Below are 24,086 nucleotides of genomic sequence, written 5' to 3' on the forward strand. Positions count from 1 at the left end.
ACACACACATATACAAACATAGCAAACGTACATCTCTCAGCAGTGTATAGGCCCCAGATTGGGGCTAACCCCTCACAAACACAAAAGGATAAACAGGCATAAAAATCTCAAATCCCACTTTCATGCACACACACAATCACACACATTCACACACTCGGTCCCATGCCGCTGAGACACACACACTCTGTGTTTCTGCACACTCCCCCCCACCCTGAGTGTGGTCCCAGATGCCCCAGTGATTGGCCCAGCTCCGCACAGCAGACTGTGGTATTAGGAGGGAGGGGGAGAGTGCCAAGGGGGAGAGGGAGAGAGGGAAAAAGAATGTAAAGGAAGGAAGGAAGAGAGCAAGAGAGAGAGAGAGAGAGAGAGAGAAAGAGAGTATGTGGGGGAGGACAGAGATTAGCTGAAAAGTCTGCACCCCTTTCAGTGGGGCGCGCCGGCCTGACTAAGACCCCCAGGGACTCTCTCTCTCTCTCTCTCCCTCTTTTCCTTCCTTCCTTTACATTCTTTTTCCCTCTCTTTCTCTGTCTCTCTCTCTATTCCTCTCTCTTTCTCCCTCCATCTACCCATCTCTCTCTCTCTCTCTCTCTCTCTCTCCACATCTTTTCTTCTTTCTCTCTCTGTCTCTCCATCTCCCCCGGTGTTTGGACAGCTGTGGGTAGGGATCGGGTTACTGGGTGGCGCTGGCACTTCCTCTGTGCTGGCAGGCCTGTGTGTGTGTGTGTGTGCGTGTTGAGCGTCTGGATGCCATTACCACCATGCCTCTACAGGAAGTACAGCTGCAGCACCGTTATTGTTCTGGTGGAGAAGACAAGCACACTTTCTCTCTACACCGTACAACACTTTAGTTTTTAGTGCACAACCCTGTAGTCTATACTGTGTAGCCCTGTAGTCTATACTGCATAACACTGTTGCTAGTGATTCTCAAACCAGTCCTCAGGGACCTCAGTAGTCTATACTATACAGCACTGTAGTCTATATTACACAACACTTAGTCTATACTATGTAACATAGTAGTCTATACTACATAAGGCTGTAGTCTATATTGCATAATACTAAAACCTGTACTACATAATATAGTAGTTTATATATCATAACACTGTAGTCTACACTGTACAGCACTGTAGTCTATACTACACAACACTGTAGTCTATATAACAATGCTGCAGTTTATACTACAGAATGTTGTAGTCTATACCACACAACATTGTAGTCTATATAATAGTGCTGCAGTTTATACTACACAACACTGTAGTCTATATAACAATTCTGGAGTCTATACTACACAACACTGTAGTCTATATAACAATACTGCAGTCTATACTACACAATGCTGTAGTCTATACTACCCAACACTGTAGTCCATATAACAATGCTATAGTCTATATAACTTAATGCTGTAGTCTATACTACACAACGCTGTAGTCCTACTACATCAAACTGGTCTACACTACATAACACTACATTCTATACTACACATCACTGTAATGTGTACTGTATTACAGTGCACTACTCTGGAAGCACACTCATTCAGCTGTACACTACACTGCTTAGGAAACTTCACTGAGCAACTGTTTCTGTTATGTTCTGTATAATGACACCAAACAGAACGATACACAGTGCTGACACAGACTGGCGTACACTGCAGACTATATGATGATATATGAAGCGCTCCTATGTAGTGTAGAGTTCTATTTGAGCTCACTGTGCTCTGCTGTAGTTAAAGCCATACCAAGCTGTGTGGAGTATAAATGCCAGTACAGAATAACTGTAGAACTACTGAACTCCCATTAACAGCAGTCTTCCTCTTTTACTGCACTCCACTAGTCTTTTCCTTTCTTCCTTCTTTTCTTCCTTCCTTCCTTTCTTTCTTTCTTTCTTTGTTTCTTTGTTTGTTTGTTTCTTTCTTTCTTTCTTTCTTTCTCATGCTCCTTTTTGGCCTGCTCTCTGGTTCCTTTCTTTCTTTCTTTCTTTCTTTCTTGAGTCTTTTTCTTTCTCATCCTTCTGCTTTATTCTCTTTGCTCTTTCTCAACTCTCTTTTTTCTTTTTTTGACTCTCTTCTTTTGTTATCCTCCTTTTTCTTGATTCTCTGATCCTCCTACTTTCCTCTCTCCTTTCTCTCTCTCTTGTGTCTCTCTATTTTCTTTTTATTTTTGACTCGTTTATTCTTTTTCTTGACTCTTTTTTTTTCTAATCCTTCTTCATGATTCTCTCTCCCTCTCTCTATTTCTCTCTCTCTCTCTCTCTCTCTCTCTCACTCTCTATCTCACTCTCTCTCTCTCTCTCTCTCTTTCTCTGGTTTATTAATTCGTTCCCTGCTGTAATGGGCTGCAGCTGGGGAAAGGCTGAGTGTTGCTCTAACGCTGATGGAACGTTCTCCCTCTGTCTGTAATCACCCTGTTTGTACTCTACACTGCTAATAGGAGGAAGAGAATGTGTGGGGGGAATGTTTTACTGTCATTAAGAGATGAACTATTTGTAATTCATCACATTAAGGTGTGGGTGCGCATGTGTATGCATGTGTGTGTATGTGTGTATGAGCATTGCTAGAGACGGAGAACCAAAGTTGACATTCTTCAGTAGTCTTTGTCTGTCTCTGCTGTGTTTGCTAGATTATAGTTTATGCAGATGGAAAGCCGCTCATATTCAGACAGAGGACAGGCGGTGTTAGAGTCTTAGACACTCTGTTTACCCAGCCATAGGGAACAGCACACCACGCACACACAGTACAAACATATGAGCTCATAACAGCGACGACAACAAGAGGAAAATATACTGCCAACGCAACAGCGGCCCCCAAATCTAAAACAGTAGTTTGTGCCCAACTCAAACCACTATCCTTTACAACTTTCTAAACAGTCGCAACATACTCAATATGCATCTCACACATACACACGCAGACACACACACATACACACACAATGGGACTACAAATGCATTTGCCACCACAGACACATCAGTGTGAGGCAGGCGGGCCGGCGGGCCCCCGGGAAGCCACAGCGTTGCTGTTTGATGTTGGCAGCTGATTAATGAGATGTGAGGAGTGAGCGTTTGACGGCTGCTCTCTGGGCGCCTGTTTGAGGGCCCCTCTGTGCGCGTGTGTGAGTGAGCGAGAGTGAGTGTGTGTCTGTGTGGGGGGGTGGACCCCCGCTGGTTACCCTTGAACACTCTGCGGAGGTGTAGAGGCAGCCCATGCTCCAGTAGCACATGAGGGTGCTGTCACAATTAAAGCAGCACAGCAGAGCTACTGCAGGAGAGAGCCTCCTCACCACACGCTAGCACTCTCCAGAGGGAGAGAGAGAGAGAGAGAGAGATTAGGGTTAGATGAGAGAGCAGTGGTACAAAGAGAGTGAATGATGTGGAGGGATGGTGGAATATCTAGACCAATAAAAGAAAAGAGAGATGAGCACCATTTAATAGATTAACAGAGTACTTGTTATGTAACTACTTATAAAAAAAAGACATGAAATTTGCAAATAGATTTTATGTTGCCTGAAACCAAATTAAAAAAAATAAAATTCCCAGTTCGTATCTTACCTGAATTTCAGAGTTACAGTTGATGTGGCCGATAAGCCGTTCTTTCCTAGCAACTGTCATCGCAGGGTTGGATAAATTTACAGAATGCTGGCAGAAGCCTTACTCAACCTAATGGGACATCTTTGTTTAGAGTAGTGGTGGTGCTAGATCTGCTAAAGTGCTAGGCCAAAACTTCCAAAAAGTACATAAATAGTAATAAATAAATAGAGTGGAACCACAAGTGACCGCAGAAGATGACTGTCACTAACTGACTAACTAACACTAACTTGCACCGCTATATATAGGATATGTCATGGTTATAATATAATAATGTGTCCCAGTTAACCTATAAGTCTATTCATAATCAGTGTCAGTGTTTGTATTGACCTTGCACACCTCACTGGGTTCAGCTCAGATAGCAAACTTTCCAAGCTAACATCTCTGAAAAACATCAAATCTCAGTAGAGCAAGGTAGCAGTGAGAAATACTGACACTGACATTTACTGATTTTGATGCAGTTTGGTAGCATAAACTGACCAACTGCACTTAAATGTGTATTGCAGCAGAAACGGAACACAAACTCTGGAAGGTGTTATTTGGGAAATATCCCTCGGCTGAAATGGAGATTTTGATTGGTTCTGCCATTGAGTTTGACTGTCTGAGGTCAGTGGTCTGTGCAGTTTAGGGAGAGTGGAGATTTTTTTCCTTGTAAACATCCTGAGCTCCATCCAAAAGTGATGGGGCAGTACTTTGAAAACTGATGTGTCAAATGCCCACTCAGCCCTAAGGTGGCCATGATGTAGAGTTGCTACAAGATGTTGAGTTTCCAGTTTAAATGCTACGCTCATTGTATAAATAAACATAATTTTAAATGAACTCACTTTGAACGTGTGTGCTTTGGTTTCTCATTTCTTGACCAGCTTAGCAACAGTTGCTACTAAAGAACACATTTGTGTGGAACATGGATAGGTCAACTGAATTTGTGGTGTGACAGTGTCGCTACACGACCTCTCCTGTTGAACATGCTTAGTTTGTTTTGGCTCTAGCAGTGTGGCTCACTGCACTTCCCAACAAGCCAAGTGTGGGAATGCTGAGCTCAGTGAAACTGGAAAGAATGTTCATTCATTTTTTCCACAGATATATAACAAATAAAAAGTTAAAAAGTCCAGCTCTCTTTCTGGCATTACATTGGCACAGTGAATGAAGCACAGTATAAATTTAGCATGTGTAATACTTTCCAGTTTTAATTTTTGAGAATATTTTTATGTTATGTATCCACCTTATTCCTGTGGCCCATGATGCTTTGAGTGACTTATGGACAGAACTTCCAGCGACAAGTAATCAGACGGTATGTTTAAGGCTAATGGCATCCTGAAAGAAATAGATAGAAATGTGGGAATAAAGAACAAGGCAACCAGGGTCCTTTCTGTGTGGAGTTTGCATGTTCTCCCCGTGTCTGCATGGGCTTCCTCCCACGGTCCAAAGATATGCAGTCAGGCTAATGGACATGCTAAATTGCTCCTAGGTGTAAATGTATATGTTTGTTTGTCTGCTCTGGTGACCTGTCCAGGGTGTTGCCTCCCTTCCGCCCACTGACTGTTGGGATAGGCTCCATCACTACCCGTGACCCAGAAGGATAAGCGGCTTAGAAAATGTGTGTGTGTGTCAAGAACGGGCATAAAACCATAAAACAATCACATTACAAAGTAATGTTTAATGGGCACAGATTTCAACAATAACAGCTGGGCCTTTTCAAGCAGTGATTATGAAGTCACGTTCATATGTGCTTCGAAACATTGCGTTTATGCTCGCAACAGTCCTGTTTTTGACATACCTTCAGTTTCACTCCGCAAACTGCAAACTATACCTGAGAGACATTTAATGGGACATAACACAATAGCAAGGAAGCACATGTTCCTTCACTTCACTAAAACAGTGTTGAATTCCACGTCTGTTCCACAACTGGATATTTTGAAATACAGTGGTCACATGAAAAATAAGGAGTTGTGCAGAGGAGTGATGCAGAGGTCAGAGGGAGGTGAGTGGGATGAGGGAGGGGGTCCCTGAACGGAAGAGTGTGGTTTACTGTTGTCTTTAGTGCTGTGGTAGACTGTGTGTGTTTAGTGCTATGGTAAGGTGTGTGACGTAGCAGTGGCAGCACTCTCTCTCTCTCTCTCTCTCTCTCTCTCTCTCTCTCTTTCTCTCTCTCTCTCCCTCTCTCTCCCTCTCTCTCTCTCTCTCTGGGAGCCGCTCTTTAATTAGCTCCTGATGAGGACCTTCAGGAAAAGAAGCAGGTGATTGGACTTCTTATCCAAATAATTACCTCAATTAAGTCATTAAAACCTTGGGCATAGCCAAGCCCTGAACTGCCTCCCCTGTGCCCCAGCGTGCATCCATCCCTGATCTCTCCCCTCACCCACTGCACCGCGTGAGCATGTAGAACTTTAGTCTTATAGCATACTGATGTACATGGAGACCATTTGCTCCTTCCTCAGACCAGTCGCACTTCATCTCCTTAACTATATTAGGACTGATCTTAGCGTTCGCTTTAACTTGATGCCTCTCACGCTTGTGCCCACGCACTCACACACACTCACACAGAGGTAGGTTAATTACCCTTAGCATCTGGATGGCCGTATGTGTGTGTGAGCCCTTGGCGTCGGCACGGGTCTCAGCGGTTCTCAAAGTGCCCCGCTGCATCATGGGGGGATTAGGCACGTGCAGCTATGGGGGTTTGAGGTAGGCAGCCGTGTTGTGTTCGGCCTCTACGCCACTGTGGTCTCGGGATCTGTGGCTGTGCGCACATGTACATGCTAGCGAAAGGTAGACTACCTTGGCACCGCACCACTCCTGGCTCTTTTGGCTGTATGGTGTTTCACTGTGTTTGAGCACATATATGGGAGCAGGACTAGACAGCGTGAGAGAACAGAGAGGAGGTTTATTCTGAGCTTTTTTGTTGTTTTTTTTTTCTTCTTTTGTTTGGCTGCTGAGGGTGTCCAGGTGTGCTTTAGCTTGCAGAGCATGGAAGCTCACATCTGGATCAGGCCAATGGCTCTCCACCCAGATGTGCTCCGACTCTAAAGCAGCCCTCTCTGGGTGTTTTTTTTTCCCCTTTTTTTCCCACATTGGAGGGGAGGGGGGCATCAGCTGCCTGTCAGGTGTTTGCATAGACGCAAACAGATGTTATTTTGAAGAGTGCGAGAGAGAGAGAGAGAGAGAGAGAGCGAGGGAGGGGCAAAAGACAAAGAAAAAAAAACAATAGCGTTAGTTAGACGAGTTTAGAACTCAGACATGACGATAGAAGAGGCGGTGTCGGAGGGAGGGATGAAGTCAGGCATACAGGCAAGGTGCACACCCACACTTGGCCCTGCCTTGACTCCTCCATCTGGCCGAGAAGCGTGCGAGCATCTGGGCCTGCGAGTGTCGGCGTGTGTACGTGTGTTAACCCGGTGTATTGCCCCGCTTGCATTGTGAAATTAGGCAACCTACTGATCCACAGCTTCTGAGATATGTTGGATATAATTTTTTAGACCGACCCAGGCTATCCTTAACCTTTAGAAGCGTAGAGTTATTATTGTCTTTTTACTTTATTTCACACTTACAAATTATGGTTCTTCAACCATAAGATGGTTCCTTTTTGAAAATGGTACTATACAGCACCAAAAAGTGTTCTTCTAGTGTTGCAATGTCAAGCTTGTAACTATAGAAGAACCATTTTTGGTGCTATGTAGAATCTTTTTCAAAAAGGTTCTATATAACACATACACATGTACAATACATTTTCTGTCAATCTGAAGAATGCATTTTCACCATGAAAAGAACCATTTAAGCATGAAATGGTTCTGTATAGAAATCATGGTTCCAAATAGAATCATTGCTTTTACTGAAGAATCCTTGAAGAAAGTATTTTTTAAGTGTTTATTTAAATGTAATTACATAGTTAGTTACATAATGAATTATATGTACATTTGAACTATAATCAGTGTTGTCAGTAGTAGTTCCTCAATGTGAACTTACAGTGTAAATCTAGAGTGTAAATCTGAAAACAAAACTTGAGCAATAAGATGTTTATGACATTGTAATAATAGTAATTGTTATTAAATAATAGCTGTAAGCATCTCATTATAGTAATTTCACAGAATCACTGTGAATAGTTGTTTAATTAAGAAGTGTTGTTCACTTTCTGAATACAAAGCATTCTGTTTTTTACTTTAAAATTTCATTCTCAACACAGTAGAGCTTTTTAATCATTATTGAATCATCTACAGCTCTGTTCATCATCAAAAAAATTACATATTGTTTAAAACCTTTAAAATATTAGCATCATTTTAGAATGATTTTATACATATATCTGCAACAAAATTGGTTTTATGTTATTAAAAACAGTGATTCCAAACTTGTGTTGTGTATATATTAATTGTAAGGAAACGGTGAACACATTTGACCCGAGAATCCAGTGTGAATAATTTCAATTTCCTCAGTGATACAGCATTAAAGCCTCATCTTGCTCTGTGCCCTCTGTGACTGTAACCCTCTTTCTTATCCAACCCTAAAGTAACCAGTGGTGGGGAAGCAGCACAGGAAGGCAGAGAAGGGTTTCCTCCTCTTCCACATACACACATGCACACACACACAAATACATACATGCATGCAGTGTGCGTGCATGACACGCTACATTAGGGTCGTCAGGCAGCAGTAAGCTTTGATTTGGACGTTGGGCTTTTTAGGGGGGACAGATGAGTTCACTCTGGGGGATAAACACACCCCTGTCCCCGCTGGGGGGAACAAGGGATGATAGAGAAGGAAAAAAAAGCTTGTGACAAAGTTAAAACACAAAAGCGTCCTCTAAACAGAGCCTCTGACACACTTCCTTTGTTGTGAATGTGTGTGCATTCATATTGATTTTTTTCATCTGGGGTCTTTGAACATCCAGTTTGGTGTCAGCCCCCCGGGGGAGGCCTCCCTCTGCATGTCCTAATAATGCTTTGTCATCTTTAATAACCCCAGCGCTTGACACTGTGATATTAATATTAGGGCGGATTTCTTTTTGTTTTCCTCATAGCCTTCCTAACCTAAACAGCACTGGACCTGTGGACCAGAGAGAGGAAGAGAGAGAGAGAGAGAAGGAGGGATATATATATATATATATATATATATATATATATATATATATATGTATGTATGTATGTGTGTGTGTGTGTGTGTGTGTGTGTGTGTGTGTGGTGCTAGTAGTAGTATTTTCTATATTTCTGTTTCTATTTTCATTATTATTTCATTATTGTACTTGTTGTGTTTGTTATTTTGTTTTGGCAAAAATGCAACTCGTAATATACAAGCTAATAAAGCACTGATGAAAAACTGAAGTGATTATTGTAAGGTAGAGAGAGAGAGAGAGAGAGAGGGAGGGAGAGGTGAGGTTTGAGTTGGTGGTGTCCTTTCTTCAACCTGTCCTTATATGAAGAGCACTTTGAGCAGGATGGAAACTGAAGTAGGCCTGGGTGCTTTGTCCAATGTCCACTTCATTAAGTGGCCGTCATAGAGAAGAATTTTCCTTTCTCTGTGTTAACTGGGAGCCGCAGTCCAGTCAGGAAATTCCACTTGCAAGATGGCGTCTGTGAAAGTGCCGCTGTTCTCCTTCTCCATACACGCACACGCACACAAAAAAACAAACCTCCAAACACATGTATATTTCATCCTGGCCTTGGAATAATTAATGGAGCATTATTTATTGATTTGTTTGTATTTGAGCGTAGTCGTAGTAACAGCAGGGGGCCGCTGAAGTCTTTGGGATGGGTGGGAGGGGTTAGAGTAACCATGGCAACACACAAGTGGCCCAGACCCTCTCCCTGGGCCAGGGTGAGAAGGTGAAGCATGCTGGGAGACGTAGGCCCAGAAGTGCGAAGCAAGGCATGTTGGGATGTGCATGCTCAGAGGAAGTAGAGCGCAGGCGGGGTAACATGCAGGCAGAGAGAGTGCTCCGCCATCCTGAGGGAGGACGGGACTCTCTTTTTTTTCGTTTCCAGGCGGCTCACTCGTTCCCTATTCCCTAATCTGCAGATAGAAACCTTTCCATTAAGTGACATCAAAGGCAGCGCCCTACACAGGGAATAGCAGTGGCATCTGAGACACAAGCCCGGCTCACGGCGAACGCTTTGTGAAACAGCAAATGGCAGTGCTCTCCATAACACCGAGCGCCTGTCAGAAACATCCTGCCCAAATGGCCCTGTAGTCTTGCTTTTTCTTTCCCCCCACTGTTCGACTTGATTGGTCCTTGTGTGAATGACTCGTTTAAACTCATAATTACGTTCCTCAGGATCGCCCTTTTTAACTCGCTGACGTGAATAGCTTTCACTTCTCCTCGCCTGTGGCTTTGGAGCTCTGCTTGACCCCATCAGTCTTCCACACTCTTCCAGGCCTTCCACTCGACTAGCTTGATCTTTATCCTGATGCTGCTGCAAATGCTAAAGCGATAGTTTGGCAAAGAAAAAAAATTGCACAATATTCCCCTTACCCCAAACGTAGTCGATTACCCAAGACATGCCTGTCTATAAAAATATCACTGCTGTCGGAACAAAACCTTGTTTTTCAGTTTTTGTCATAGTGTGAAAATGCCTGTTGCCCTTTACAGTGTGTGTAAATTTCATGATAAATGGAGCAAAAGAAATGGCTTAATGTAATTGACTTACATTAAGAGTAAAGTATGTTTTTGGCTGCTCCTGTAAAGTTATCATTTTAGAGATATGAAGTTTTGTTCCGACAACAGCTATATGTTGTATAGCTAAAACCAGTGGTAATGACCATGTTGAGGCCTAAATGTTGTCTGTATTTTTATCTCTTTATATAAACAAAGAATCGTAGTCTATCAGGAAGTAAGTGTGTTTGACCTTACTGACCTCGACTTTGCATAGTAGTAACTACAGTTGGGCGACCCTGGTCAAATGGTGTTCGGTTGATTTTCAAAGTGAAAATAAGTGCACATTCTCTACAGTGAACACACTGCTGCACATTTTAATGCTCGTGCAGTTTGTTAGCTGAATTCAACATATTGGGACATAAAATGTGACCTGGGTAAAACTTATATATTTTATACTGTCTTTATGTTAAATTTCAGAAAAATGCCACATTTAAGTGAGTTCCCTGTAGAAAATGTGTTCATTTATTTTTAACAAAATCAATAAAACCTATATTTTGACTGAGAGTGTTCAAACCTTTGTATACGATTATAATGCTGTGGTGGCAAGGAACGATTATCAGTTGGCGTTTTGGATAAGGGGCTTTTGGAAAGAGTGTACGCAGTGTTGTGGTGATGTGTTGGAGGGGTGTGTGCAGCCCGTGGAGGTCTCAGCATGGCGGGGGAGTGTGTGTGTGTGCATGTGTGTGATGGTGCCCAATGTTGAGGTCCAGAGGCAGGACACAGTTGAGCGCAGGGCAGGGGGGCAGGGATGGTCCGAACACAGCAAGGTCACTCCTACTGCTACACGCTCACCAACACACTACTGCTTTACTGCCCTGCCAGAATCCCCCATGTCTCTCTCACTCTCTCTCTCTCTCTCTCTCTCTCTCTCTCTCTCTCACTGTCTCTCTCTTGCTCTGTCTCTATAATTCTCTCTTGCCCTCTCTCTCTCTCTCGCCCTCTTTCTCTGTCAGTTTTTCTCTCTCTCTCTCTCTCTCTCTGTTGTTCTTTCTCTTTCTATCACTCTCACATGTTTTCCGTTGCTTCTTGTTTTTTCAGATTACTTCTGCGTCTCTCTCTCTTTTTTCTGACTTTCTCAATCATTTTCTCTCTCTGTTGCATGTTGTGTCTCATATTCTTTTTTTTGCCTGTCTCTCTTCCTGTTTGTTTCTCTTACTCTCTCTCTTTCTCACATGTTCTTTGCTTCATTGCTTATTACATAGCATTCATATTAGTTGTATGAATATTCTCTGTTTCAATTTTATATTTGTTTCATTTGAATCACCATTTGCTCTGTTTGCTCTTTTCCTTTCAAATACCTTCTGTCGGTCTCTCTCTCTCTCTCTCTCTCTCTCTCTCTCTCTCTCTCTCTCTCTTTCGCTGTCTCTCTCTCTCTCCCTCTCTGGAGGTACAGATGGACACATTTGCAGGTTAACTTGAACAGCTGGAGGTGCATTATTAGCGTCCTGCTGCTTGCTCATATTTGCTCGGGTTTTTTTCCAGCCTTCCTTGGCGGGCAGATAATTCACAACCGGCCAACCAAAGACGTAGTTGGTGTCCTGATAGAAAGGAGAGAGAGGGAGTGAAAGAGAGAGAGAGGAACACAAAGAAAAGATGGACGGCAGGCAAGCTCACTCGACCCTGATTACCTTATAAACCAAAGTGGGCTGCAGTTTGCGTATCCGTGCAATCAGAAACATATGACAATACAAAAAACATGGTTGTTGTTTGTGATCATTTTCTCTCACAGCTGAGGGTGTGTGTGTTTGTGTGCATGTGTATATGTGTGCATGCATTTGTGTGTGTGTGTGTGTAGTGGGAGGACAAAAATGAAGTCCCATGAATCTGGCGTGTCCCCATGGGCCGAGCTGACAATGAGCAATTGTTGTGGAATGGTTCATGCCGATTGCTTTTGAGCTGCATTTGGGAGATCTTGCGTGGATAAAAAGCCCCCAGTCGCCCAGGGGCGTAGGATTAGGCACACACACATGCATACGCACATATATACAGCACAGAACATGCAGACTGTAAATGCTTTGCTGCTTGTAGGACCAGGCTGTCCCTTTTTAGTGCGCCTATGCGTATTTGACCGTTGTCTTTTACTGATGTTAAATGCAGCTGTGTCCTCTGGCAGCCATTGAGTTCAGAAGCAGCCTATCACGTCCTCTGAAGGTTGTGTGTTAGATAGTGGCATGTGAGTATATGAGAGTGAGTGAGAGAGAGCCAGGAAGAGCAAGCGAGATTGAGAGTAAGAGAGCATGGCCAGGAGACATGCTGCTCAGGCAACTCTAAGCACCAGGCCTCAAATTCAATAAGACTCCTCATAGACGAGGCCTGGCCAGCAACACTGGCCAGCACACGCACAGCTGACCTCTCACTAGAGCCATAATTACCCTCCCTACCGCAATTAACAATCTGGGGTTCTTTCTCTCTGTGTGTGGGAGAGAGAAACATCCCACACATTAAAAGTTTGAAGTTGGCAGTGGACTTACGACTTGATGTACGATGGTACAATGTTGTTGGATTAAAAGCTGATATCTCTGAAATGCTAAACATTCTTAACTAGGACTGCAGTGATTAGACAAAAAGTCAACTACAGTGATTATAAAAAATATATCGGCATGGATTGTTAATGCACTGTTTACTTAAAGCTGCACTATGTAATATTTTTATTATTGAAAAAAGTTTTTCGGACCATGTTTTTTTTTACATCACCATCACACGCACAGGTTTAAAAGGAAGGTCTGGCTCAATGTTTACGTTTCAAATGCAAGATCAACATTATACTGATGAAGACATGATGACAGTAGTAGATCATCACATATCATGAAAAGACACGTCCCTTACCAAGACTTGACTTAGTTCTATTTGAATGCTCATTTAACATGCTCACAATCATTAGATTCGCTCAGGGAAGGGGTCTGAAGCTCAACCGATGTTACAGAATGTGTTCCACACATTGCATGCAATTACACATTTCCGCCAGAGGGTCTCCTTAAAGCATGCATAATGTATCTTTACATAAAAGTGCTGTAAAATGTTCATGTGCATTGATTTCAACAGATTTCACTCCAAACATGCAGCGACATCATTGCTGCCTTTAGTTCCTGTCAGAAATATCATAATTACAAGAGTGACAACTACATCTAAGAGCTAAGTGCTAGTCAGATTTTTTTATTAGCCCAGATTTGCTGAGATGGGGGCATCATTAAAAAAGTCATGGTGACCGGTGATGGTTGCATTACAGATGAGTATTCAGTTGAGTATTTCAGTTACTCAATAGCCATGCTTGAACACTGCTAACCAAAGTCTTTGTGCTCTCATCTACACAAGTGAAAAGACAGAGCATATTGCCGCTGTCAGAACAAAACCTCATATAATTTTTCAGTTTTTGACATAATTTGAAAATGCCTGTTGTCCTTTACGCTGTGTGTAAATTTCATGATGAATGGACCAAAGGAAAAGGCTCAAAATGACATGGAAAAATGTCTGGTTCCATTGACATACATTAAAAGTAAACTATGTTTTTTCTTTATCCTGTAAAGTTACTGTTTTGGAGATATAGGTTTTGATCCGACAGCAGCAGTATGTTATGTGACCAAATACTAGATAAAACACATTTAGCATCCTCTGCTCATTGCTTTGTTCCCATGATGCAAAATAGCGTCTGCTCTTTGGTGATATAAAAACAATAGAAAAAGTACTTTTTTCCAGGCTGTCCATTTTCTTTCCAACCACAACCACTTGAACACATAGTGCGTCGTACTTACGATCTCCGAACTCGTGAGTAGGAGCTTTCGAGGACCACTTGAAGACAGCCTGTGGCTTCTGTCATTTCGTTGCATCATAAGAGGAAATCGTTTGTGCCACAGAGAGAACTTTGAGCAGAGGCAGCAGTAATAGGAAGATGAACTCAAGAAAGCAAGACCCACGAAAGTCACAGCTTGCAGTGCCCGATATGCTGAAGCAGAGGTAGCATTTTACAGCAGCACTACAATGATCCACAAATGAAACAAAAGCACCCAACGTTTTCTGCTCCCAGTGGATAAGTGCTTTACTAACTAACAGAAGTGACTAATCTCAGCCAAGTAAAGGTAACATTAGGCTACGTGTTGGAAAACAGAACGTCTCACAGAAGAGATGAAAAGTTCAGTGTTCAAGTTAAATACAGTGTTGTGCAATGTGCCATACTAAGAGAGCAGTTCAGCAATGACATGGTATGGCTCCAGACTCAGCGTCCATAAAAATAGTGCACTGGATGATGGTGCATCTGTTTTAGGATGCCTTCGGGATGGTGTTGCATGCCTTAACACTTAACATTCACAAAATATGCTGTCTTTAATCTTTAATCAGTGATGTATGTCATGTAGGCAGACATGCTCCACTTAGAATCATATAAATAGTGACATAAATTGGGAAATGAGTAAATGACAGCTAATTGTATACCAGCTTTTGTAACTCTATTAAAAAAATGAAAACTTGATTTTGGACTGAAACAGAAACATAATCATTAGATTAGTTGATTAACTGGGAACATAGACAACAAATTAACTCATTATAGAAGTACTAGTTTGGTAGCAAGCTTTTATTCCAAGCAACTTTGCACCCTTTCTATTGGTCTGTCCTTTTCAAATGATGTAAAATATATATAAAAGAAAATTTTGGCCCCTGCAGGGTAAGCTGCAATATATTGCGTTGTGTTTAAAAGAATGCTTGACCCATAGAAATAAATCTGTTCTCGTTCCTCTACTCAGGAGCTGCCACTCGTACGATTTTGTCACAATCATGAAAGCCTGTCTTCAGCCAAGTCAAGTATTAACGCATGTTATTTTGTCGGTAGCATGCAACCTTAGCTTGATTTCAGCTTCAGCCCTGCAGTATTAGAAGGTAGAGTCATGCTTTATAATGCTTTCTAAGAGTGCTCATGCGCCTACAGTACAGCCCTCCAGCTACTGCTAAGTGCCTCTAATGAGGCCCTGGCTGACAGCTGACTGTTCCCTAGAATTTATCATCTATTATTATTCTGCATTTACTCTAATATTCAAGCGTGCACGTTGCCATGGTGATCTGCTGATTTGCTCCGCGGCCTCTGATGCCATGGCGCTGTCAGATTGGTTTCCTTTCCCCCTGTTTTCCAGTGTGCACTTAACGCCCCATAGCAGCATATGCTGAGGAATGTCAGATACGGCGGATAGCTGGCTCCTGCATACCAGTCATTCGAATGCCCGCCTAGCCTTTAGGACAATTTATGGAGTATGGAGAGAGAGAGAGAAGGAAAGAGAGAAAGACATATGGATTATGTGGGAGAGCTGGTTGGGCAGGGATGTTGTTGAAGAGGCTGTTTATAAAGACTTTATCATGTAGAGGCTTTATTGGTGCACTGTTTACAACTATTCACCCATGGGCACTTTCAGGCTTACACTTAACATTCAGGACACAAATAGCCATGCTTACATTGTGCGCTAACAATCAAGTTTTTGTGGCTTCAAGAGTGAGTTTTTAGGCAACAGAACACTTATGTTAGCTGCGTCTGCCAAAATACCTTTTTTGCTTGTGGGTGCATGCCAATATACTACCTGCTGGTATACATACTGACAAAACAAGGCATATGGCTGGTAAGTCTTTGTGCTAACGTGCCATAGTCTTCTAAAAGAGCAGTAACATTTTGCTATGTTTCTGAATCCAGTGCTGTTTGCATGGTTATGGCAAGGTCACGGTGTTGTGCTAATGCCCGGCACATGCAGTCTGAGCATGCTTGCTCGGCTCCAGCTCTGCTTTTGGCTGATTTCTCCTCTGCTTTGATTGCAGTGGGCTGCAGGCCCCTGCCCGCCTCTCAGTGTGCCGTCTCTTTATCAGCGTGTGTGTGTATGTGTGTGGAAATGAGAGGCAGCAGTGGTAGCTCTGGGTGGTCAGCAGGCAGCCGCAGCCAGACCAGTCCGCCTCGCAGGGGGCCAAGGCCCTCAGACTCATGCCTATTGGTACAGTGCAGACAAGGAGGCAGGACGTATTATGACTAGAGGATCGTGATTCGTGGAACTTCAACTGGTGCATAGAAGAAAGCTTTTTATTGGATGATAGATAAAAGGAAGGGTAATTGTCAATTTGCTGGTGAATTTGTGGTGCAGCTGCTCCTGCAGTGCTGTATGGGTAATGGAGTTCTCTAGAGGAAAACACTGTAGTCTAACAAGGCTGCAACAGAGTAGTGAGGCCAAATTTGTTTTGTTACTGCGAAGATAATTGAGATAGTAATTCCAATAAAGGCAGAGTTTGCTGTATTTGAGCCTTCAGGTGGTCAATGTTTCATATTCCACACAGGGAGTGTAACGCACATGATATATGTCTTCAAATAGGTGACCACGGACTTCTTTTAAAACAAGTGTTACAGTGATTTTAGGTTAAGGGATGTTGTTAGGCATAATGTGTGTAATGCATGGCCTCTAATTGCTTATTGCTTTTATTTAAAAAAAAGTGGCACAAAGTGCTTTCCAAAGAAGAAGCACACAAAATGACATAAAGTGTTCCTAAATTAATTAGAGTACATTGGTTAACAGGTAATACTAATTATATATACACTTACATTAAAAAACAGAGTTTCTCCTGTAAAAACAATGTCTTTAGATGTGCATTCATATGTGAGCGTATACTGACTATTACAATGACTGGCTTCAAACTTGGCTCAGCCCATCAGATTTTAGAACCGGAACTATCCATGTTAGAAGTCACTAATCCCTGTGTTGTTGCGAATCTAGTCTTCTCAGCCTTTTCCAGCTCTTGTCAACATGGCTCTCGACAAAAGTACAACAGCCAGCGTAGACTTCAGTGCATGAGGAGTGAGTAGCAGGGTTGGAGAGTAGAGTGGAGGAGGAGAGTAGAGGCGCGTGTGCTTTGGAAGGAGAGTTTGTTTGTTTGCTTGTGTGTATGAAGGTCGGTTTCTGCAGGGTGGAGGGATCCAGCATCCCACTGTTATGTAATCTGATAGGAGATTCCAAGCTGGTCAGCTCCATATGCCGTCCGCCGCTGCCAAAAACTATGTGGAGCCGGAGACTCCATCCCGTTTGGCAGCCAGAGAGAGAAAGAGAGAGTGAGAGAGAGCAAACAAGAGAGAGAGAGAGAGAGCGTTCCGGAAATATTTGCTGCAGATAATAGGAAACGTGTGAATTAGACTAGCAGCCAGAGACAGAGAGAGAGAGAACGAGTGAGCTAACAGGTTTACCTCTCGTCCTCAGACGCAGTGTGCATGTGTTTTGTCGAGTCAATGAGGCCAACTTGCCTCACTGTGATACACACATGTAGAGAAAGAGAGAGGGAGTGGCTGGGCGAGAGAGCTTTAGCTGTAGCGGAGTCTGAGTGGGCATGAATGAAAGTTGTATTAAGGGAATGTTGTGGAGTGAATCACTTTGTGGTGGGTGTGTGTGTGTGTTTGTGTGTGTGTGTGAAAGCAGGTAGCTGGGCAGCTCCTGGGATTGTTTCAGCACTGCAGTACTCTGTGTATTTATGTGTAAGTGCCTGTGTGTGTGAAAGAACGAGAGAGGAAGAGAGTGAGTAGGAAGCAGTAGCTCTTGAGACCCCTCCAGCTCTGCAGCACTGTGTGTGTGTTTGCGTGTGTGTGTGTGTGTATGCGTGTGTGCACTCTGCTTTGGCCCACATTGCCACCCCCACCAGCACAGGTCAAGCTCAGCACGCCGCCTCTTCTCCCTGCTCTCCCTCTCCGAGTTGCCATGGCAACACACCTTGAGCTCGCCCCCTAGAGAAGCCCGTTGCCTCCGCCTGCACCCCCCACTCCCTCCCCACCGAACACTTTCGCCTGGGCCCCCGCCTCTCTCTCTCCTCCTGCCTCCCCGCGGCTTCCTCGCCCGCCATCCGGCCCATCAATCTGGGGGCCGGGGCTGCGGGCCTTAGGGCCAGGCCGAAAGGGGCCGGGGCCCCTGGGGGCCGACTGCTCCCATCCACACAGCTCATTTGTGTGCCAGCACACGCTACAGGGGGTGATGGGTAGAAAGAGAGAGAGAAAGAGAGAGAGACAGAGGAGTGAGTAGGAGGGGGCCGCTCCCATATAGCCGGACCATCCCGTGGGGAGCAGCGCAGGCCAGGGCGCCACCTGGCTCCCCCTGGTCAATTAGCTGGAAGCACATTGGCCTGAGCTTTAGCAGCAGCCACTGCGGAGGCTGCAAACAGCAGCAGCAGCAGCCGCGGCAGTGTGTTTGTGCAAGGAGGGAGGCCTGCTCAGTTGGTGGAATAACAATCTGGAATAATAGATAAATACTGCCTCCTTCATCCCACGTTCCATTCCTCCTTCGCCTGGTAATCCTTCCTTCTTAAATCTTAAAAAGTGCTTGTTGATTAGGCATATGACAACCTCTGGTTGAAGTTAAAGGAATAGATTGACACAAATTTACATGTATACAGTTTTCCCCCTTAACCAGAATGTCATCGGTCAAGACAGGTCATAGTTCATAATTTAGAAACCACAACTCTGGATAGAGTCATTTAGGATTACAGTTACTGATTAGCCTTGTGGTTCCGCTGCAAAACTTAAAGGGGCGTTCCACCACTTTTTCAAAAGGTCTACATAATACATTAATGCTTCAGACGTATGGTTCCTATCAACACCACAGTGAACAATTCTGACTGGATAAAAACAGAGCATTTCATTTCAGATCACTCTTAATGATTTTGTGTGCATCTTCACCATTTAAGGTGAGGTGCTCAATCCTGGTCCTTTAGATCCACCATCCTGTCGAGTTCAGCTCCAACCCTAATCTAATCTGATCCAGGTAATGAAGGCCTTCAGGAGCATCTGACAATTAGAGCCAGGTGTGTCAGATCTGAACTCTCCAGGGTGGTAGATCTCCGGGACCAGGATTGAGCACCCCTGTCTTAGCTGGTTGACTTCATTTGGAATAAGGTGGGAAACTGTATAAATTTGTCTCTTTTACGGCACTCTTTAAGGTAGTGTAAACCTATAGAGGCAGCCTCTTTTCCTCACAGTAATAAAGCTCACTGCTTTCCTAATCACACCTCTTCCTCATTGGAGCAGTGCCATTTTATGGCCTGCTCTGATTAGCTGATCGATCCTTCGGTCAGTCAGCCACCCCTCTGCCTTTATAAACACTAAGCCTTCTCTGTTTGATGCTGTAATTGAATACAGGGTGCTTTCAGAAATGGCGGTCATGATCAATTCTATTAGTGTTCTAGAAATCTACTGATTATTTTGACAGTTATTTGAAAAAAGTATATATATAAATAAAACAATGAAATTTGACTTTAGTTGATGAATAACTAGCCATACACAGCCTTTGAGCAATAGACAGGCCAAGATAGTCATTTTGACCATTTTGAAATTTTAAAATAGTTTTGATAAAATAAACCCCCATATCTAGTGATCGCTGACTTTGATTGAATGAGTGCATATTTTAGTATGACACTGATACCATTAGCAGTCATTTTGAGCATACAGGATCATAAAAAAGGTAGTGAACTGTCACTGGGGCAGTGCCCCTCTTATCACTGGGGTGGTACCCTCAAGGGTACATTTCAGTACCTTTAGTCAGGGAACATAATTGTACCATAATCCATTGAAATTATATTTTCTAAGTTGTGTGTGAGTGAGAAAAGGGATTGTGAAGACATTTCCTGTCCTTGGGTTCTGTGATTGAGGAATTGTTAGCGATATTGTCAATGATGTTGTGATAGACATCGCCAACAGCCCCTCCCTGCATCTACCATTAGGCTTCTCTTGTGTCTACTTATGAGCAGTTATGATGTAGTGGACTTTTGTCACGTTCCTCAGGTTCTGACATGCTTGGTGCGTGCATGTGTGTGTGTTGCTCTTTAGCTATATGATGGGTTCCCCCCAGTACACTGCAGTCCCCCTCCCGAAGCTCTGCGTGTTAGCTTCACTGATCAAATACTCTACCCTGACAACATGGGGCTGCTTGGTGGTAACAAGGAACTGTAATCCCTATATGAGTTCCACACACAAACACACACACACACGCTGGAGTGGAGAGCTTCATGTTGGAAGCTAAAAAAGAGATGATGGAGCATGTTCCTCACTTGCTGATCAAACCACTGCAGAGGAGCCTGCTTTTTACCACATATACACACTCACACACACACATAAAGGCCCCCCAGCTACCATTACTTTTGGCCGGACAGCCCAATTATCCCTTTGCTTTCTGCTTTCTTTAGCAGAATTCCCTTCCTCTCCCCCCGTACCCCTCTCATTTCCCCAATGTTTCTCTTTGGTGTCATTGTGCTCTCCTCCTCCTCCTCTTTCTCTCTCTCTCTCCATTTTTTCTTCTCTGTCTCTCCCTCTCTCTTTCTGTCTGGCTGTCTCTTGCATTCTCTCTGTCTTTCTCTCTCTCTCTGTCTGCCTCTCTCTGGCTGTCTCTATTTCTCCTACTCTTTTCCCTCTTTCTCTTCAACCACTCTTTCTCTCTTATTTCTCTTTCTCTCTCCCTATATATTTCTTGTCCTGCACCCTTTTTTGCGCTTTCTCATTCACTCCCTCTTTCTATTTTATTCCTTTTCCTCTGCTCTTTCCTCTTTTCCTCCTCTTTCTGTTCCTCCTTCCTATTTCTCACTTTCTCTTCATCTTCTCTCTCGTTCTTTTTTCTTTCTTTCTTTCTTTCTTTCTTTCTTTCTCTTCCTTTTTCCTGTTTATCTCTCTTTCTCTGCCTCTTCCTCTCTCCTACCCTGTCTTTCCCTCTCTCCCTTTTCTGTCATTGACTTTTCTTTCTCTTTCCCTGTCTCTCTCTCTCCCTTTTTCCTCTCTCTGTCTGTCTCTCTCTCTTCCTTCTACTTCTTTCTTTCTCTTCCACCAGTCTTTCTCTTCCATCACTCTGTCTTTTCCTCTCCTCGTTCCTCTTTTCTTCCTGTCTTTCTTTTCCTCCTTCCTCTTTGTTTCTCTCTCAGTCTGTCATCTTCTCTCTTTAGTCCTTCTTTCTTTTTTCTTTCTTTTTTCTTATGTATCTCTTCCTCTGCCTCTCCATCTCTCTCTCCTCTTTCTCTCCCCCTTTTCTTTCCTCCCTCTCTCTCTCTCTCTCTCTCTCTCTCTCTCTCTCTCTCTCTCTCTCTCTTTCTCTCTTTCTCTCTCCCTCTCTCTCTCTCTCTCAGCTCATTTGAAGCCTCTTGTTTGTAACCGCGCAACAACAGCTCGTACAAAATGTTCTCCTAAAGCCGCTTGCCGTGCAGTAGCTGGTCCTGACCTACAGTCGCTCCTTCGAAAGGAATCTTCTCTTAGTGCGATGTCTTTGAGGAGACACACCAAAGCTTTTGGTGTCCTTGCCAATCCACTCCCCCCCTCAAAAAAAAAAACCACTCCTTTTTAGCTCCCCACCGACCGCAGCCACCCTGCCCCTCGCTCTGCTTTTAGAGGGGGATTAGAGCTCTCCCTGGTTCAGGCCTTTGAGATGGTGCTCAGATTGAAATTGGCGGAGGTGGTGTTTTTAGAGTTGGGTGGGGGCTTCAGAAGTCAGGGAGATGTGTGGCAGGAGTGTGTGATTGAAGACTTTATTTACACTATAAAGGTCTTCATTGTCATTATGAGACTTTTTTAAGAAGAATATGAAATTATTTATTGAACATGCTTACCTGTTTTGAGTCAGTGCATCTAGTGCAGTGATCTTACTGCACTACTTATTTTAATAAATAATGCTGGACAATCTACCCATGTAGTAAGAAATACACTGTATGTCCAAAAAAGTCTGTAGACACCTGCTCATCCAACAGGTTTTGTTATGGCAGCAACTGTATATTGCCTAAATTTAAGAAGCTTTGACTTGCCGAGATATTATTTTTGCTAAACAGCAGGGCTCCACAGAGTGTGTCTGGACCGTCCAGCAGGGTTCTGGGCTCCACAGGCATCCGCTGGGCCACAGAAGCAGCCGGGGTGGCGTCTCTACCACCCCAGGTCAGGGGGATTGGAGTGGTGGTGTGTAGACAGGGGTCTGATGGAGTGCACGTGGGCGGGCGGTGTGCAGGCCTGTGTGGAGCGCAGGCGATAAGAAGGGAGCGCAGGCGTCCAGCTACGACGCAACGCCCACCTTTCATCTGTCCCGCTCTGACTGAGCTGGGGGGGGGCACTGATGTCACTCAGGCCGGCTTAAAATAGAGTCACGGGCAGGGGGGAGGGCACGGAGCCCATGGCACTGGGGGGCAGCAGGCAATTACCGGCCAGGAAAGAGACGGCACTGGGCAGAGGAGGAGGAGGGAAGAGAGGGAGGTGGGCTGGTCAGACTGGCCACAGTCAGACCAGAGAGAAAAAGAGAGAGAGAGAGGAAACACGGTGTGTTTCAGCATCATAGAAAGGTTTCATAAGTAGTCATTAATAAAGACGCTGAGCTTTAACCCTGTTTGTGTTCTGTGAGTTAGTTACACTGGGCTGTGCATCTGTGTCTGTGTGTGTTTGCTCCTCCCTTTCTCTCTCCTTCTTCATCTCTCTCTCTGTATATATCCCTTCCCTCTGTCCTCTTCCTCTCTCCCTTTTCTTTTTGTCTCACGCTCTTACTATCTCTTTCTCTCTGTCACTTTCCCTCTTTCTTTCTTCCTATTTCTCCCTTTTCCCCACTTTTGCTGTCTTTCTCTCTATCTCTATCTCTCTCTCACTCTCTCTCTCCCCATCTCTCTTCTTTCTCTTTCCTACTCTTCATTCTCATTTTCATCTTCTTTTCCTCTTTTTCTCTTTCTTTGTCGCTTTCCCTCCCTTCCCTTCTTTTCTTCTTTCCCTTTTTCCCTCCTCTCTTTCTCCGTCTCTTTTTTCTTTCTTTGCTTTCTTTCCTTCACTTAATTCACCTGTCCCATCTTCTTCCTCTCTCTGTCTCTCCCTCTCTCTCTCTCTCTCTCTCTCCCCCTCTCCCCCTCTCCCTCTCTCTCTCTCTCTCTCTCTCTCTCTCTCTCTCTCTGACCCCTCTGCTGTAGTTGTAACCTGTTGTATCATGTGCTCTTGTGTTTCAGAGGAAGGCATCAATCACGAGTGCAAGCTGTGTAACCAGATGTTTGACTCTCCGGCCAAACTCCTGTGCCACCTGATCGAGCACAGCTTCGAGGGCATGGGTGGCACCTTCAAGTGCCCCGTCTGCTTCACAGGTAAGAGAGCCTGGCCCAGGGGGGTCGAGGGCATAGGGTCAGGGGCAGTGAAGGTGTGTGGGTGGGTGAGTGGGCCGTACCCATTTGCACGTGCACTCACACTTACAAATGCGCAGAAAGGACAGGCGGATTGCTCACGCTGTCTGCCCACTTACCCATACATGTGTGTAATTGCACTCATTCATGTAGGTTAATGACGCATGATTACACACAGTGGCTCAGGTTTGTGCACACTGAAAGACAGACATGTGCTCTCCTGCATGCTCTTCTGCACAGGTTTTTTTTGTGCTCCCCTCAATTGCATGCAGTTAAAGGGATTAATCTGTATTTATTTATTTATAAATCTACATTCACTTCCATTGGATCCTTCTCTTTTCTTCTCCCCCTCTTATTCTCCTTCTTCAGCTAAGTGAACTGAATTAAAGAGCCTGGTTTACAATATGTTTACATTATCATGATGTTAAAATATATTGAAAATATTAAAAAAACACTAATAATCATTGAAGTCATCACAAGTACACTCTTAAAAAGATGGTTCTTCAAGGCTTCTTTAGTAAAGACAGTGGTTCTGTATGTAAACATGAACACTCAAAGAACCATTTGCATGCTTAGAGGGTCCTTTGCATGGTGAAAGAACCCTTAAAGAACGATCTTTTTAAGACTGTAGTCTGTTGATAGACTCGGTAACACTTTTTTGAATGCCTACTTATTTACACATGCATAAGCAGTGAATAATGTATTTATAAAGCAGTGCTTGAATATTTAAAAACAGCTTATGTCTATAATCACAAGATGACATAAGATGTTT

General features: G+C 43.8%; 1 protein-coding gene across 1 annotated transcript in view; it reads left to right on the top strand.

The window, feature by feature from the left end:
* znf423 (zinc finger protein 423) overlaps positions 1-24,086 on the top strand; it is a 193,731-nt gene that overhangs the window by 138,377 nt on the left and 31,268 nt on the right. Inside the window, 1 exon segment of the mRNA XM_036584852.1 lies at positions 23,147-23,278. Coding sequence (XP_036440745.1) covers positions 23,147-23,278 — 132 coding nt within the window.

Source organism: Colossoma macropomum, unplaced genomic scaffold (assembly GCF_904425465.1).
Source record: "Colossoma macropomum unplaced genomic scaffold, Colossoma_macropomum, whole genome shotgun sequence".
NCBI classification, from domain to species: Eukaryota; Metazoa; Chordata; class Actinopteri; order Characiformes; family Serrasalmidae; genus Colossoma; species Colossoma macropomum.